The sequence below is a fragment of the Lepidochelys kempii genome, chromosome 9 (genome assembly GCF_965140265.1).
Source record: "Lepidochelys kempii isolate rLepKem1 chromosome 9, rLepKem1.hap2, whole genome shotgun sequence".
NCBI classification, from domain to species: Eukaryota; Metazoa; Chordata; order Testudines; family Cheloniidae; genus Lepidochelys; species Lepidochelys kempii.
In genome coordinates, this window is record NC_133264.1 from 58,845,643 (window position 1) to 58,860,486 (window position 14,844).

The following is a 14,844-nucleotide window of genomic DNA, read 5'->3' on the forward strand; positions in this document are numbered from 1 at the left end:
TTGCCCTGGCCCCACTGTGGGCAGGGGCTGCGTGCATCAGGTATCTCCCTGTTCGGTGGATTAAGTGGTGGGCAGAGCCAGGTGATGCTCCCGGAAGAGGTGATCTGCCCATTCCAGCTCCGCTCGTCTCACTGCCCTTCGCCCAGCCCCAGGATGCTAGTTCCTATTCTGAGGCAACAGGGGTCGCAGCCAGAATTACTGCACATAAGCGAGGGCAGGATTTGGCCCGCAGGGGGAGGGGGGGGATCCACTGGGCCCGCAGCATGCTCTCGCCTGTCCTCTGGGACTGTGGGCAGTGTGGCATTCGCAGCCCCCAACTTGGCCAAGACAGCTGGGATTTGTTAGCTCCGTGCTCGCAACGCAGCTGGCTCTGGCCCGCCACCCTTCCTGCTCAGGAATCGGAGCTCAGCAGAACAAACCAGAGCTGGAAAAAGGGGGGAACCATCCCCGGGGAAGACAGGGAGACAGCCACGGAACAGGGCAGCTCCTCCTGTCAGAACGGGCCTAGGGGGCCCTGTGGCAGTACCAAAGGGCCCCAGTGGAAGGCGGGGCAGCAGCCAGCCAGGCCAGCAAGGGGAAGAACGTGCTGGGCTTGGAGACAACCCAGCCCAAGGTGGAAAATTCCAGGGTGAGACATGCACTCATGCTGGGATAAAGCGTGCTCTGGAGAGCTGGCTAATGGCGTGTCACAGGGGCCATGTGGCCCTCTGGTCCGAGCCCTCTGTGTTGCAGCAGGACAAGGATGTTTTTCCCACAGCCCAGGCACAGAGAACACTAAGGCAGAGCTCAGCCAGGGAACTGAAGGGCTAACGGTGACAGACGGGTTGCATTACCCCGAGGGCCAGGGTGAGAGCAAAGCTCACATCTAAGGGACCCACTCCTGGGCAGCTCTGGGGAGCATGGCTGGCCTTAACTCTGCCCTCTGCAATCCTCCAGGGAAGAGAAATGAGTCCAGGCTCAAAATCAGCCTCAGCCAACCTGGAGCCACCTATGCCTGGCTGGCAACCAAGCGACCATTGCTGGGCCCCGGCCCAGCGCCTGAGGCCCAGAGGCAGCCCAAGGCAGGGGCTCCAGAGGTGGGGAGCAGCTAGCTTGGGTCTGGATTGCTCCAGCAAGGGGGCATTTTAGAGCCAGGCACCTGCCAGGGCTCCTCCACCCAGAGGGCTCTCAGGTGCCCCAGGGCAGCAAGTCCAGGCAGGCAGAGCCAGTGGCACACACTGGGCTACACCCCAGCTGCTGTGGGACTCACCTGGAGTCACATCCTGAGTGCCAAGACAAGCTGAAGGTGTCGGAGGGACAGTGCATGGTGGCAGCCTCGGTCCGGACCTCGGAGAGTTTGGCCAGGTGCCAGGAGTGGGGCCTGATGACGGGCACGTTCCTCCTGCCAAGAGCAGCACAGAGCCAAGAATGGAGAGGAAACCAGGCTGAGGCATTGGGCTGAGCTCACTTCCTGGAGAACTTCCCGTCCCGTCCTCCACAGAGAGGCTCCCTTAGCGGGACATCCCGGAGGAGTTCCCCATTAGCTTACTGGGGTCTTTGGGGGCGTCCTCTCTCACCCTGTGTCTGCCCAGCCCAGAGGATGGCATCCCACGCTCCCCATCCTGGGGGAGCTCCCGTCCCTCTGAGCGAAGGGCTGGGAGCTGCTGGCACTTGGGGGTGGGAAGTGGGTGCCTCCCACCAGGCAGACAAAGCCATCCAGGGCATGGAAGCCCTTTCTCCAGGCTGCCCCTCATGGCTCTCCCCACTCCTGCCTCTCTGCCAGCAGGGCCAGGGATTTGCTCCCCACCAACTGAAACAATGGGGGGGACCCCTCCCTCCGCAACATTCCAACAGGCAGAGGAGGGGCCAGCGCTATTGGGATAAAGGCCCCCTCACCCTTTGGGTGATGAGAATTTCAGTCCCCATTCTACCCACGCACTGCACCTTCCCTTTCCAGCACAGTACCCCAAAGCCTGGGATATCCTCAAGCCCCAGCTCCCAGAGTCATGGGATTATGTTCGGCCCTCAGTGTGGGATTTTGAAAAAGCAGGTTTCTAGCCCTGGTGGCTGGGAAGAAAAGCTGGCGAAGGGGCTCCGCCAGGCTCAGACGCCAGGAGACGGAGGAACCAGCTTCGGGTCTAACGCCTACATTTTAAGCCAGTCTCATGATTTCTGCGGGCTGGACTCACACTGGCTGAGTGCTGGGGATTATCCAGGCAGCCCCACCCCCACCCTCTATGGGCATTGCTCCAATAGGTAGGACAACTTGGAAAGTCGGGCTCATACCAGGAAGCCAGGGCAGGGCCCTAAATAAAGATCCCAGCCACCTCCACAGAGCACTAGCCCAGGCCTGGCTCTGGATGGCAGGGGGCAGAACTCAGGCAAATCCCCCCAGTAATTCACAGCCTTGGGTGATCCCATTGGGAGACTGGGAGCCCTCTGACTGCCACTGGGCTACCAGGGTAGGTAGCCAAACTGCCACCCACAGGAGCACCCAGACTGGTAGCACCCTGCCCCCACAGAGCAAATAGGGGCATTTTAGCTGGGCCTGGCTGCACACACAAGCTCTCCACCAGCAGTACAGGGTCCTGCACTGCACTCACAGGCCAATGGTGGGACTCGACCCCAGGCTCCCAGAGCCAGGCCAAGAGACTCCCTGCGATGGCACGTTACTGCTGCCCCAGCCTGAGTATCCCAACAGCACGTGGGGTACGGCGGGGTGCTGGGGGACGAAGTGGCATGGAGGGAAGGAGCCAGGTTGGCAGGAGACAGAGGAGTCAACATGAACTATGCATTGGCTGAGTTGGCTTTCATCCCCCTTCCCAGCCCCTGGGCCTGCCACGCACAATGCCCCACGGGGGGAGGGAAGGGGACTCTGAGCAGAGCCTTGGAGCTGCTCAGTGCCCCAGAGCCCTACACAACAGCATCACACCCTGGTTCAGCACAAGCCCAGCAGCCCAGGCTGGACTGAACAGAAACCAGGGTCCAGCACGGTGTGACACAATGAACAGGAGCAAGGGGAAACTGACGCCAGAAGGACAGGGCTGGGAGCGGGAACCAGCCGGGTTCCCAGCACAGGGTCGCGCGGTGCTATTAACACATGCTGCAGGAGGGAGCAGCCAGGGGGAGAATGACTTCACGCCAGGCCAGCCCGGCCCCTCAGGGAAGAAGTGGGCTCTGCAGAGCCGTCTCCCTGCTCTCAGGGGCGAGGGATTTGGGATCCCAATCCCGGAGTCGCTGACGTGCAGGCGGTGCCGGGCGAGAAGTGTAGAGGAAGCTGTTGTGTGGGGGTCAGGGACCGCGTGCTGATAGCATGGCAATAATGCCAGGATTTATGGGCTCCGTGGGGTCGGTGCCAGGCCAGCACAGCAGGACTGCACAGTTGCCCGCTCCTGCGGGGAGACGTGCTCCTGGCAGGCGCATGACATGGGGGGGGGGGTCAGAATCACCCCCAGGAAGCCCAGAAGGTAGGCTCAGTTGTTCCACTACAGGGCACCACATGAGTCCTGTGGCAGCCCAGCCCAGTGAGGGATGGGCACAGGAAGCTGTGCCAGGCCACATGGTGCCGCGGCGCAGGGGCTGGGGACCCAGCCTGGAATGCCCTGACCCGTCCCTGCACAGCCCTGCACCACCACCGTTAGCTGGCACTGAGCAATCAACTGCTGGCACATGGCCTGGCGCCCCAGTGCTGGCCCTGAACTCCTGGCTCCTCCAGGAACAGCCGCCCAGTCTAGGCTTCTCCAAGCAGCTGCGTGCCCCAGACGTTGCCTTTGGTCTGATCTGCAAGGGCAGCCCCTCATCCAGCTGCAGACCTCGGGGGATAAGGCCGAGGTGCCCATGCTGCTCAGTCGAGGGCAGTACCAAGATCAGAGGGGGTCTTGCTGAGCCCTGCAGGTTGCATCCTGAGTTGTGAGGGGAGGCAGAGATGACTGCAGCAGCCGGCCACGGGCGAGCCACAAGCCCCTTGCCAGGCCTGGAAAGACAGGGTGCAGTGCAGGGGAACATGCCACTTCTCAGGAGACCCTGACTCCACCCAGACTGGCATTGAGTGAAATGGGCTTCAAAACCATTAGGAACCTTAGGGGCTTGGCTACATCATGAAGCTGTCCCACGACTGGGCAAGACCAGCTGCTTCTGTGTTGTGTGAGGCAGGACTGGGACACAGGGGTGGAGGAGGGGGGGCCTGGGCTCTGGCAGAGCTGTGTGTGTGTGGAGCCATGGGCTGGGAGATCAGGGGCTATGGGTCGGGACTGAGGGGCACCAGCAGAGCTGTGTAGAGAGGAGCTCAGGGCTGGGCTAGCAGGGGACTGTGGTTTGGGAGTGAGGGGCACCGGCAGAGCTGGGGTGGAGCCCAGGACTGGGCTAGCAGGGGGCTGCAGATCGGGAGTGCGGGGCACCGGCAGAGCTGTGTGCTCAGCATGGGAGTCACAGGAGGTGATGCTCTGTCAGGATTCAGGCACACTCCAGTGGGAGAGGGGGCAGGTGCTATGCAGGGCCCCAGAGAAGAGCTGTCTGAAAGCCACAGGACAAGCAGTGCTGGGGAGCCCGAGCTGTGCCCCACGTCTCCTGGCAGAAGTTGCCAACTTCGGCAAGGCACAAGCCAAGAAGCAGGGCATCCATCCTTCCCCATGTCCCACTGGGCCTGGCTCCCTCCAGGGCAAACCAGGCTGCTCCCCAGAGATAGGCTGTAAGGGGCCATCAGTGCCAGGAGCCAGTGGAGCCCTGCCAGCCCAAGGCCCCGTACTCACCATGGATGCGGGATTCCAGAGAGATCTGGGCTGGGTGTCCCCAAAGACTAGAGCGTTGCGTCCCTCGTGGCCGACCTGCTGCCCCTAACGCCTCCCCCAGGAGCACAGCCCAACCCCCCCGTGCTGTGGAGCCACGAGCCTGGGTGCCACGTCAGACCACATAGACGGTGCCCTCGCTCGCTGGCTGTGCCACACCGGGCAGCCTCTGCTAGCACTGTGGCTGCCGACCCCGATCCCAGTGCTCTCCGGGAGTCTTTGCCGGTCCGGAGAGCCCCACCCCCAGGCCCAGCGGCCAATCGTCTACCTGCTCCCGGGCACCCGCAGCAGCCAGGAAGTGAGTGAGGAAGCGATGTTCAGGGGAGATAAGCTCTGGACAGCAAGGAATTTGCTGCCATATGGGAGAGAAAACAGGGAGGGAGCTGGCTGGGGCTGGAGAGCATCCCAGGGCTTCCTGGCTCCGTGAGTAGCCATGAGGAGGAAATGGGACAGCAGGCACGAGCAGAGCCACCAGCACCAGCCCCGCTGGCCCAAGAGCCCCATTAGGCACACTGAGTCAGTGGGACCAGCAGGCTCCCAGACAGGCCCCCTGCCCTGCTCCTCGCAAGGGACTCAGATCCCAAGAGTCATTAGCGCCCTGTAGGAAAGGGGACCACCCCTGCACCCACAGGCTCTCGGCCGAGACGGGCTGTCCTGGGGATCAGGGAGCATTTCCAGCTGCAGGGGAGAGCAGGGCCTATGCATGGCCTTAGTGCTCCCCTCCTCTTCACAGTAGCTGCTTCCCACAATGCCAAGGGCCACAGGGCTAGAGAAGGGATCTCTGGCTGGCATGCCCAGGGGCTGCCTTTGCCAACATCTCCCGCAGCCATTTGTGAGGGGCCACGGCTGCCCCACATGGCAGCACGAAGAAGCCAGGTCAGCTTCTGGCCAGGCAGGCCGGCCAGGCCCTGATGTCAGGGTGCACCCAGCACCCTGTCCCGGGGAGACCCCAGCCAGAGTTGGGGAGGCTGTGGGCTCTGCCTGGGGACTCGCTCCAGTACTAGTGCTGATTGCAACAAAACAAACCACAACAGCTGCAGCCGCTTCCCTGCCCGAAGCAGCTGGGCTTGGCCGCCCCCCACCTCCGGCCCTTGCCCTCGCACAGGAAGCCGTGGGAAGAGCCCGGGAAGAAGGAGGTCACAGGGGGGTGGAGATTGGAAGAGATCAAGGGGAACGGGCAGCCCTGCAGCCTCAGCTCTGGGGAGGGTGGCAGGGCCAGGGGGTTAGGGGAGCCCCTGGCTGGGGGCAGGAAACGTGGCTGGAGCCTCGAAAGCCAGCTCAGAGCTCGGGGCCAGGGTCATTTCACCCTCCCCCAATCCCCCAGCCCCACGTGAAGCTCCCTGGGCAGAGCCCCCAGCCCATGTCACTGGCACTGAGCAGCCCCACAGCCGCAGCAAGCGCCGGGTTCTGCGGGCTGATCCGGGCTCATCGGGGAGACCTTCTGGCCCAGGGAAATGGTTCCTCGGGGGGCAAGGGGGCACTGTGGTCAGAGATACTGGGTCCCTTGGGGCGTCCCCTCCCAGCCAGTGCCACACCTCTGCAGCTATCTCCCTGCCTGCGGTCGAGGGATGGAGCATGGGGATCCTGGCTGCGCTGGCCCTGGCAGAAGAAGCCAGTGGGCCACCCCGAGTCCAGGGGCTCCTCTCCCCAAGCAAGGAGCCTGGCTGCCACAGTGCTCAGGAAAGGCTTCGGGCCCGGACTTCGGGCCAGAGATTGGGTGCCAGCCCCAGGGCAGCCACCCCTCCTGGGAGTGGCAGGGCGTAGCCCCCCTGGGGAGGGGAGAGGGTCTGGGGCTCAGCAAGGAGCCATCCCTGACACCACGCCAGGGCTCTGGGGCCAACAGACTGTGCTGTGTCCTGCCCCACGCCTCCAGTCCAGGCACTTCTAAACAGTAGAAAACAGTCACATTCCAGCCACCAGAGGGCAGCAGTGGCTCAGGTTGGGAGCACCATAGGACAGCAGGGCCAATGCCTCCCCAGTCCCTGGTCGGGGCTCACCAGGCCTGGAACCGGGGGGAGGGGGGGGCGGGGGTCCCTACTGAGCCAGGGCCCCTTACAGCCAAGAGCAGGGGCCTTTCCTAGGTCTCCAGTACACGGGAATCCACACCCAGGCCAGCCTCTTCCGGGGCCCATCACCTGGGTATCTGGCATCGCAGGAGCAAGCTGAAACAGTCAAAAGGCTTTAGGGCTCCCTGGGGCTGCACAGCCCAGAGCCCTGCCTAGGCAGAGACCCAGCTGTGCCCCCATACACCAGAGCTTGCTGCTGGAGCTCAACCGAGGCTGCCTCCCTCCCGGCAGGGGCATCAGGAAGCCCAAAGGGGCAAAGAGCCCTGGCTCCAGCCAGACCTTCCGCCCAAGTCCTCACACTTTTGCCAGCGCCCCAGGGGGTGGAGGGGCGGGGGGCCTGCTGTCAGCTCCGCAGCCACTATTAGGACAATAAGACCCCCCACGGCTAGACTCACCCACCCCAAATAATCAGGAGATAAAGGGGGCAGGGCACTGGGGGTCTGGAGATAAGGTGGTGCTGGGGGTCAGCCCCAGGGTTCTCAGAGCAGAGAGGAGACAGACACACCTGACTGCTGGAGGAAGGGGGGGTCCGACCCCCACTGCTCCTCCTCCCTGGGTTTGGAGGTCAGGTGCCTCCAAAGAGACAGGCTGAGCAGGGAGGGGGTTGTGAGGGGTTTCTGAGCTGCTCCCAGCTAGCAGGGGAGCCTGGGCCTGCTGTGGGGAGTGGGGGGCCCAGTAGAACCAAACAGGGGCCAGGAAGCTCCACGTGCAGGAGAGAGGTAACCCAGCTCATTGCCCCTCTGTGAATGGGGAAAGCCCAACACACACACACACCAGTTTCCCCCAACCCCCTGCCCTCACCTGCTGGGACAGCCCTGCTCAGAGCGTCTCCTCCCCAATCCCCAGTTGAGGTGGCCTGGCGGGGGCTGGCAGAGAAGGGAGATAGGGTCCCATGGCCCCCCCTGTACAGCAAGGCAGTGAGCCAGGCACACACCCGGCCCCCAGCCACATGCTCCTAGCCATCCCCAGATGCAGCCTCTAGCCTGGAGCCCTAACTCTGGGCAGTGAGTGCCAGGGGGCTGGGGCTGCTGGGGAAATGCCTCTGCTCTGGTCTCTCCCCTGACTGGGCCGGACGGGGCCTCGCAGCACCCAGACATACCAACCCGGGGCCTAGTCAGCTCAGCCCCTCGCTGCCCCCCAGCATCTCTGGGGCGGGGGGGGACCCCTCCTTACACTGCTGCCACCTGGATTCTCCTACGGTTCTCCCCTCTGCCCACAGGGTGGGGCCCTCCCTGGGGCCTGGAGACCCCCAGCAGTGCTGGCTCTAGGACAATTCACCCACTCTCCATGTTAGGACAGACCAGCCAGGGCCCCGCTCTCCTACCTCCTCACAATCATCTTCAGCGTGCGATAGGAGCCCTTGATGAGGACGAGCGCCTCCTGCCGGGAGCCGTACAGCGGGGTGCCGTTGATGTTCACCAGCTCGTCCCCGGTCCGCATCTTGCGGGACAGGGCCGCCTTACCCCCATCTTCAACCTAGGCACAGATCCAAGACAACCCAGATGGGCCGGGCGCTGTGCTCACCCGCGCACAGAGGGGTGTGGGGCAGCCAGGCCCTTGATTTCTGGGGATGCCCCAGTACCCTGGCCAGTGACGCAGGGAACCCGTTTCAACACATCCAGCTGTCCAGCCCTCACCGCGCCCCCCTGGCACCCGTCCTGCCTTCGAGGGGAGCCCCAGGCCCAGCTACTGCAGGATAGAAGTCTCATGGGATTGGGAGTTCGCCAAACGATGGGGGTGCCAGGGCCACAAGGCCAGAGCTTGGAACACACCATGTCCATGGAGATGTCCCGCCAGGACCCTTTAAGGTAGGGTGCAGGGTGGTGCATATATTGTGGGGGCTGGAAAGTCATTGCGGGAGTCAGGGCCTGAAGGCCTCCAGGTGACAGCCTCCCTGCCGCCAACCCCTCCCTTCACCCCTACATCCCCATTCATAGGGTTTCCAGGTGTCCTGTTTTCAACCAGAATGCCCAGTCGAAAAGGGGCCCTGACAGCTCCGGTCAGCATTGCTGACCAGGCCATTAAAAGTCTAGTTGGTCACCTGCAGCGGGGTGGGCAGGGTGCCTGCCCGGCTCCGCGCAGCTCCTGGGAAGCGGCCGGCATCTCCTTCTGGCTCCTAGGCATAGGTGCGGCCATGGGAGCTCCATGCGCTGCCCCGCCCTGAGCGCTAGCTCTGCAGCTCCCATTGGCCGGGAACTGAGGACAATGGGAAATGTGGGGGCCGCGCCTGCAGGCAGGGCAACGCATGGAGCTGCTGGGCTGCGCCTCCACCTAGGAGCCAGAGGGAGATGCGCCACTTTCTGGGAGCTGCCTGAGACTAGCAGCACCACCCGCAGCCCACACCTCTCATCCCATCCTGTGCCCCAACCCCCTGCCCTAGCCCTGAGCCCCTTCCTGCATCCAAACTCGAACTCAAGAGTCCCCTCCCATACTCGACCCCCTCAACCCCAGCCCAGAGCCACACTCCCAGCGGAGCTGCAGCCCCTCTCGTGCCCCAACGCCTTGCCCCAGCCCAAAGACTCCTCCTGCACCCCAACCCCCTCGCTCCCTCCCGCACCTCTGCCCCAGCCTAGTGAAAATGAGGGAGTGTAGGAGAGAGTGAGCAATGGAGGGAGGGGGGGATGGAGTGAGCAGGGGTGGGGCCTCAGAAACAGGGCAAGGGTGTTCGGTTTTCTGCAAATAGAAAGTTGGCAACCCTACCCATCCATCGCCAACAAAATCCACATAAACCCCCATTCCTCCTCCTCCCTCCCAGCGATGACATTCAGCTCCTCTACCTGCCTCCCCACCTGCTCGCCAATCCAAGCTGGCGATGGGGGAAGATGATTTCCTGGGGTGGAGGCGGCAGCAGTGCCCCAACCTATACCACCATGACACAGCGCCTGGAGACCAGCTGTCTGGCAGCAAGTGGCTCGGCCGGCTAAGTCTGAAAGAAGGTGCCAGCATATCACTGGGGACACATGTCCCTGCACAGCCACCAGCAGACCAAGACACAGTTGAATGGACTGGCTGGGCTGGACACCGCCCGCCCCTCCCCCCTCCCCCATCCCAGTATCCCCTCTGTCGAAGGCATCCAGTTTCCTCCTCCCCAGCCCTAGGTTTTCTCTCAATCCCAGTCATATTACGCTTGAACCCATCACTGAACCTGGCACACAAGAGGTTAAAGGGCACGAAGCAGGGGGAGGGGCAGCAGCTGACTCCCTCCCCCACCCAGCTGGCTGAGGGGAGACGGCCCCTCTGGCTGATGGGGCGCTAGGCTGCCATTTGGGGAAATCCCTCCTCCGGCTCTGACAGGACAGGCCATTCTCAAGTGCTCACCTGGGAGTGCGGCCAGCCACGAGCATGAGGCTCCATGAGCATGTCACTTGGCCCTGATCCCTACACGCCCAGCAGATCCCCTTACCACCCGTGCCCCAGGGCACGGCAGTCCAACACCAGCTCCCAGGTTGGCTGCTATTAACCCCAGCTGGCTCAGGAAAGAGGGTACCCCCGCTGAGCCGCAGCGTCCCTGCCTGAAGCCATCATGCAGCTGCTGGGTGAGGCCTGGGGCTCACAGCCCAGCTCCTAGAGGGGCATGTCCCATGCCACTAGAACCAACTCTGGCCTCCCCTGTGCAGGCACCTGGAAGGAGACCGAGCTAGAAGGGGCCACAGCAAGAGAGCTTCCATCTCCACCTAGGACAGTCTAGCTGGCGACATTCACTAAGGAAAATCACCCTGCTAAGAGCTTCAAGAGAGGATCGCTGGTGTGACGGGAGTCTCGGGTCTCAACCCAGCTTTCTAGGGCATGGGGATTTTTGTGCTGGATCAGAACCGAGGCCCAGTACCCCCCTCAAATGGTGGCCAAGAACAGTGGCTGAGGAGGAAGCTGTAAGAACTCCCACAGCCAGCAGCAACACGTCCTGGGGAGCCTGCCCAGAGCTGGCTTGTGGGCCTGAAGTGGATGGGGGTCCCGGCCCTCATGCAGCTGCTACCCCCCAGTGTGCTGTGGATGCTCACGTTACCCCCAACCCCTCCCCACACCATAAGCCCCAAGCTCCTGAACAGCCCACTCTCCCACACACAGCCCTTGGGGGACCTGGCTGCCAGCGCCCGACCTGCCCAGCCCTCAGGAACCTGGGTTAATACAGACCAGGTGGAAGAACATGGATACAGTGATTGCAGCAGAAACAGAAAAAACCAAGCAGCCTCAGAGCAAAGCCCAGGGCTCCCGCCCCGGGGTGGCCAGCCTGAGCCAACATGCCCCACGCTCCAGGGCAGACTGGGCCCCAGGGTCCACTCACTCACACTGGAGTACCCATCCTGGGCTGCCATCGAGCCCCCTGCCTAACACCAGTGTGCATGGGGGGGGGTGTTTATGCCCACTCATGAGGCCAGCACAATACTCAGCTAGACTGGCATGCTCCGAAGAGCCTGGCAGCTCTTGGTGGCCCCCACCCACATGGCGCCCCCACTCCAGGACAGCAGCTCCCTGGTCTGGCTGCTGGAATTCCAGAGCTATGGATCTGATCCGACTCTGGCTGCTAGCAGCACCCGAGCTCGCTCTGACAGAGCGAGTAGCCCTGCGCCAGGGCCGTTGGGGAGGCCAGCAAGCTAGGCCCACCTGGCCCCAAGCGCCAGGGTCACAGCCTTGTATTGCCCTCCCCACTCTGTGGGAGAAAGGCCATGCAGAACACGCCAGCGACCCTCCAACCCCTCATCCCTGTGCCTAGCCCCACTTGGCTCCTGGCAGCCTTGGTGACAACACACCGTCCTGCGGCACCGTCCTGCACTGCTAGTCACTGCCCCAGTGCCCATCACCATGGCATGTGGACACCCACCATCCCTCAGACATTCCCTATGGGCCCTCCTGCCATGCTGCACCAGTGCAGCTGGGATTCTGGTAAACCTGGAGAAGCCAGAAGGTGCCTTGAGTCCTGGCCAGGGATCGGCTCCGCGGGGTGATCCTGCTCCCCCAGGACGCGCTATCTCAGAGTGCCACTGTCTGCTGCACCCACTGAGGGCAACGCCGACCTGCACATCACACCGCAGGTCCAGCCCTGTGCCTGACCCCCGCTCTCCCCCAGCACGGGCTGCACAGGTTAGACAGGGCAGGTCTTCCCATCCCAGCCATCGCTCTGCACGCCCCAGTGCCCATCCTCCACTATGCCCCCTTCCTCACCCACCACTTTGGCACTCCTGTCCCCCAGAGCTTTAACCAATTCCCTGTTGGGAGGATACCACACCCTGGACCGGTCCCAGATGTGGACCCCCCCACACTTTGCCTACACCATTGGTGCTGCTCCTTTATCTGCAAAGGGGATAGGCCATCAATGCCCCTTCTCCATATCAATGCCCCAGACAGAGCTGAGCCTCCCTTCCCCCACTCTGACCCAACCCTGCTTGGGGAGCTTGGAAATCCCAAAGCAGGAAAGCCGAGTTCCCCCTCCCTCACAAGCAGTGCACTAGGGACCAAGGTGTTATACAGCAGCGGCGCTCGTACCACTCTCCAAAGGGTCTGGTGCTCCCGGGTCCACAAAACCAACCTGGCAACTGTTGGATCTTGGCCTGGGACGGCTGTCGAATCAACCGTGGGGGATCCGCTGTGGGACAGGAGGCTTCTGCCCCAGGGGGCCAGGTGCTCCCAAGACAGGCCAGGCTGGGGTGGAGGCATGCTGAGCCGAGCAGCCCAGCAGGGCGTGGCGTGGCCTGCCTCCCTCCCCCGCCCCAGTCACATGCATCTCACAGCAAAGAAAGGAAGCTGAAAAATGTCTCTTGCTCTCCCCGCAGATTCCCCAGCAGCGTTGGGGCAGCACAAAAGCCCATTGTGGAGCTGAAATGCCAGCCCAGTGTCCAGAGCTCCCAGTCACCCTGTCCATGGTATCAGTACATCCACCCCATGGCAAGCGTAGGACAAGGGGCTCTGTAGGCGAGGGGAGCTGGGCATTCCAGCTCCCGGGCATTGCCAGCCTAGATCAGTGCCTGAAAGTGCTAGTACCGACAGCCCCACTTGCTGATCGGTGGGCAGCGTGGACTGGGGCCTTGGCTCCTTGCCACTGAACAGAAACTGGCCCCACATTGGCACAGACAGGTTCCCAGTGCTGCCCATCTCCACAGAGAGGCCAATGAGTACATGTGCCTTAGAGGCAAGGCTGCTGCTGTCCCCTGCAAGGGGGCCCCTCCAGCCCAGGGCAGCATCGGGGTGTGTGCGGAGGGGTTCCCCATGCTGCACCTCCTCTGGGGAGGAGACTGCTCCTGGGGCTGGGAGACAAGCACTGAATCAAACCAACATATGAATCCCTGGGCAGGGTGAATCCACGGGCGCAGCAAGGTGGCCGGTGACTCCCTGCGCAGAGCGATGGTATCAGCAAGAACATAGCAAAGGTATGCCAGATCTCACCAGCAACAGATGCATGGAGCCCAGCACAGAAGAGGAGGCTGAGGGAGCGCACAAATCAAAGTCCAAACCTGGAGCATGGAGCCAGAGGAGGTGAGACTGGGACAGAGCAGCTGAGAGCATCCCCAACACAAGGAGAGAGCTGGCCTCAAACCATCAGGGGTTAGGAGACAGCCCAAAGACCTCCCAACTCATCTGGGCAGGCAACCGCCTGCTGCGGCTTCAGCAGCATTCCCAGCATCACCTGCCAGATTCCACTGTGTTGGCTCCTGTGCTGCCCCCTCTATACCAGGAAACTCCTGGATCAAACTCAAACAGCTGCTACTGCCTCCACCTTCAGATCCCTCCATAAGGGCCCCTACAGCCCGATGCCGACAGAGCGCAGCTGTCTGACCTCAGGGCTTGGCAAGTTCCTCTAGAGCTTCTCGCAAATGGGGTCTGGACCCCCAAATAAAGCAATTCCAAATGCCCAGTGGTGCCTCATGGGAGCTAGAGTTCACAGAGTTGCCAACTCTCATGATTTCGCCCAGCGATATTTGGTGCTTTTTCTCAAGCCCCAGCACCTGGAGTCCTGTGACAAAAGGAGAATCTCAGCCTTCATTTTAAAAACCCCTATGCTTCTAGCTCTCCGAAGTGCAGGGCAAATCTCACCAGACCAGCCTGGACACTCAGCAACCAAACCAAGAGAGCCCACCTTTTACTCTGCATTCGAAATCTCCTGGTTCTGGGGGGCTGACTTGTGATGTTTGAACACTTGGGGTTGGCCATGCTGCATTCAGACTACATCTCCCATGATGCACTCAGGTAAGGGGAGTAGGCACATGACAGGCACCGCTTGCCACGGTGCCCCATGGGAAATGTAGTCTGGCCAGAGCACCTGGCCCATAGAGAACAGGAGCCAGAGGGAGCTGAATTACAACTCCCATGAGCAGGGTGGATTTGATTTAAATCACCAGTCAGGAAGACTCGATTTAATCATGAATTTCTATATAAAAATGCATTCTTGTTGGTTGTTATAACCTTAATACATATTCTTCACAGATAGAGGAACTTCATTAAAATATTCCCAAACTGGGTCTCTTTTATGGCCTGCTCTCATTATAGGTTTTCCCTTCTAGAGAGAGGGAATGGTATGGTAGATCTCAAATCAATGAAGGCTACACTCAGAAAGACCTCAAAATTTCTGGAATATGCTGGTCAAACAGTTTCACTTTTGTTTCTACTGCCTGTCCATCCCTTCTCACATTTATCTCCAGACATCTTCTCCTTGTCCAGATCTATTCTGCCCCCAACAATCTTCTATTAATTGAACTTTTTGAAACTTTGCACTTTTAGAAAGAGGTAAGGGATTGACTCTGTACACAAATTTGCAGAGGGACAATAGGGTTGAGGTCTGTTATTTCTCACCTCTATATATTAATTAATTAAAAACATTTTTGCTGTTAACAAGCATGTTATCTCTGAAGACACAAATCCACAGTTTGAGAACGGCAAAACTAAGCATCTCTGATGGTATCTTCTAAACTCAGCCCCATTGGATAGATAGAAAGATTAACCTAAATAATCTATACAGAAGTCCTTGGAACCCCATAAAATGGGGACCCTAATCCATGAACTGTTGGAACTCATCTACAAACTTT

At 61.1% G+C, this 14,844-nt stretch overlaps 1 protein-coding gene across 4 annotated transcripts in view; it reads right to left on the minus strand.

Annotated features, from left to right (window-relative positions):
* SHROOM4 (shroom family member 4) overlaps positions 1-14,844 on the minus strand; it is a 58,098-nt gene that overhangs the window by 18,109 nt on the left and 25,145 nt on the right. Inside the window, exons 2-3 of one of the 4 annotated variants that reach the window (XM_073360588.1) lie at positions 8,154-8,305; positions 1,250-1,381 (exon numbers count right to left, since the gene is read on the minus strand). In XM_073360588.1, coding sequence (XP_073216689.1) covers positions 1,250-1,381; positions 8,154-8,305 — 284 coding nt within the window. The other 3 variants (XM_073360590.1, XM_073360592.1, XM_073360589.1) reach the window with 3 other exon arrangements.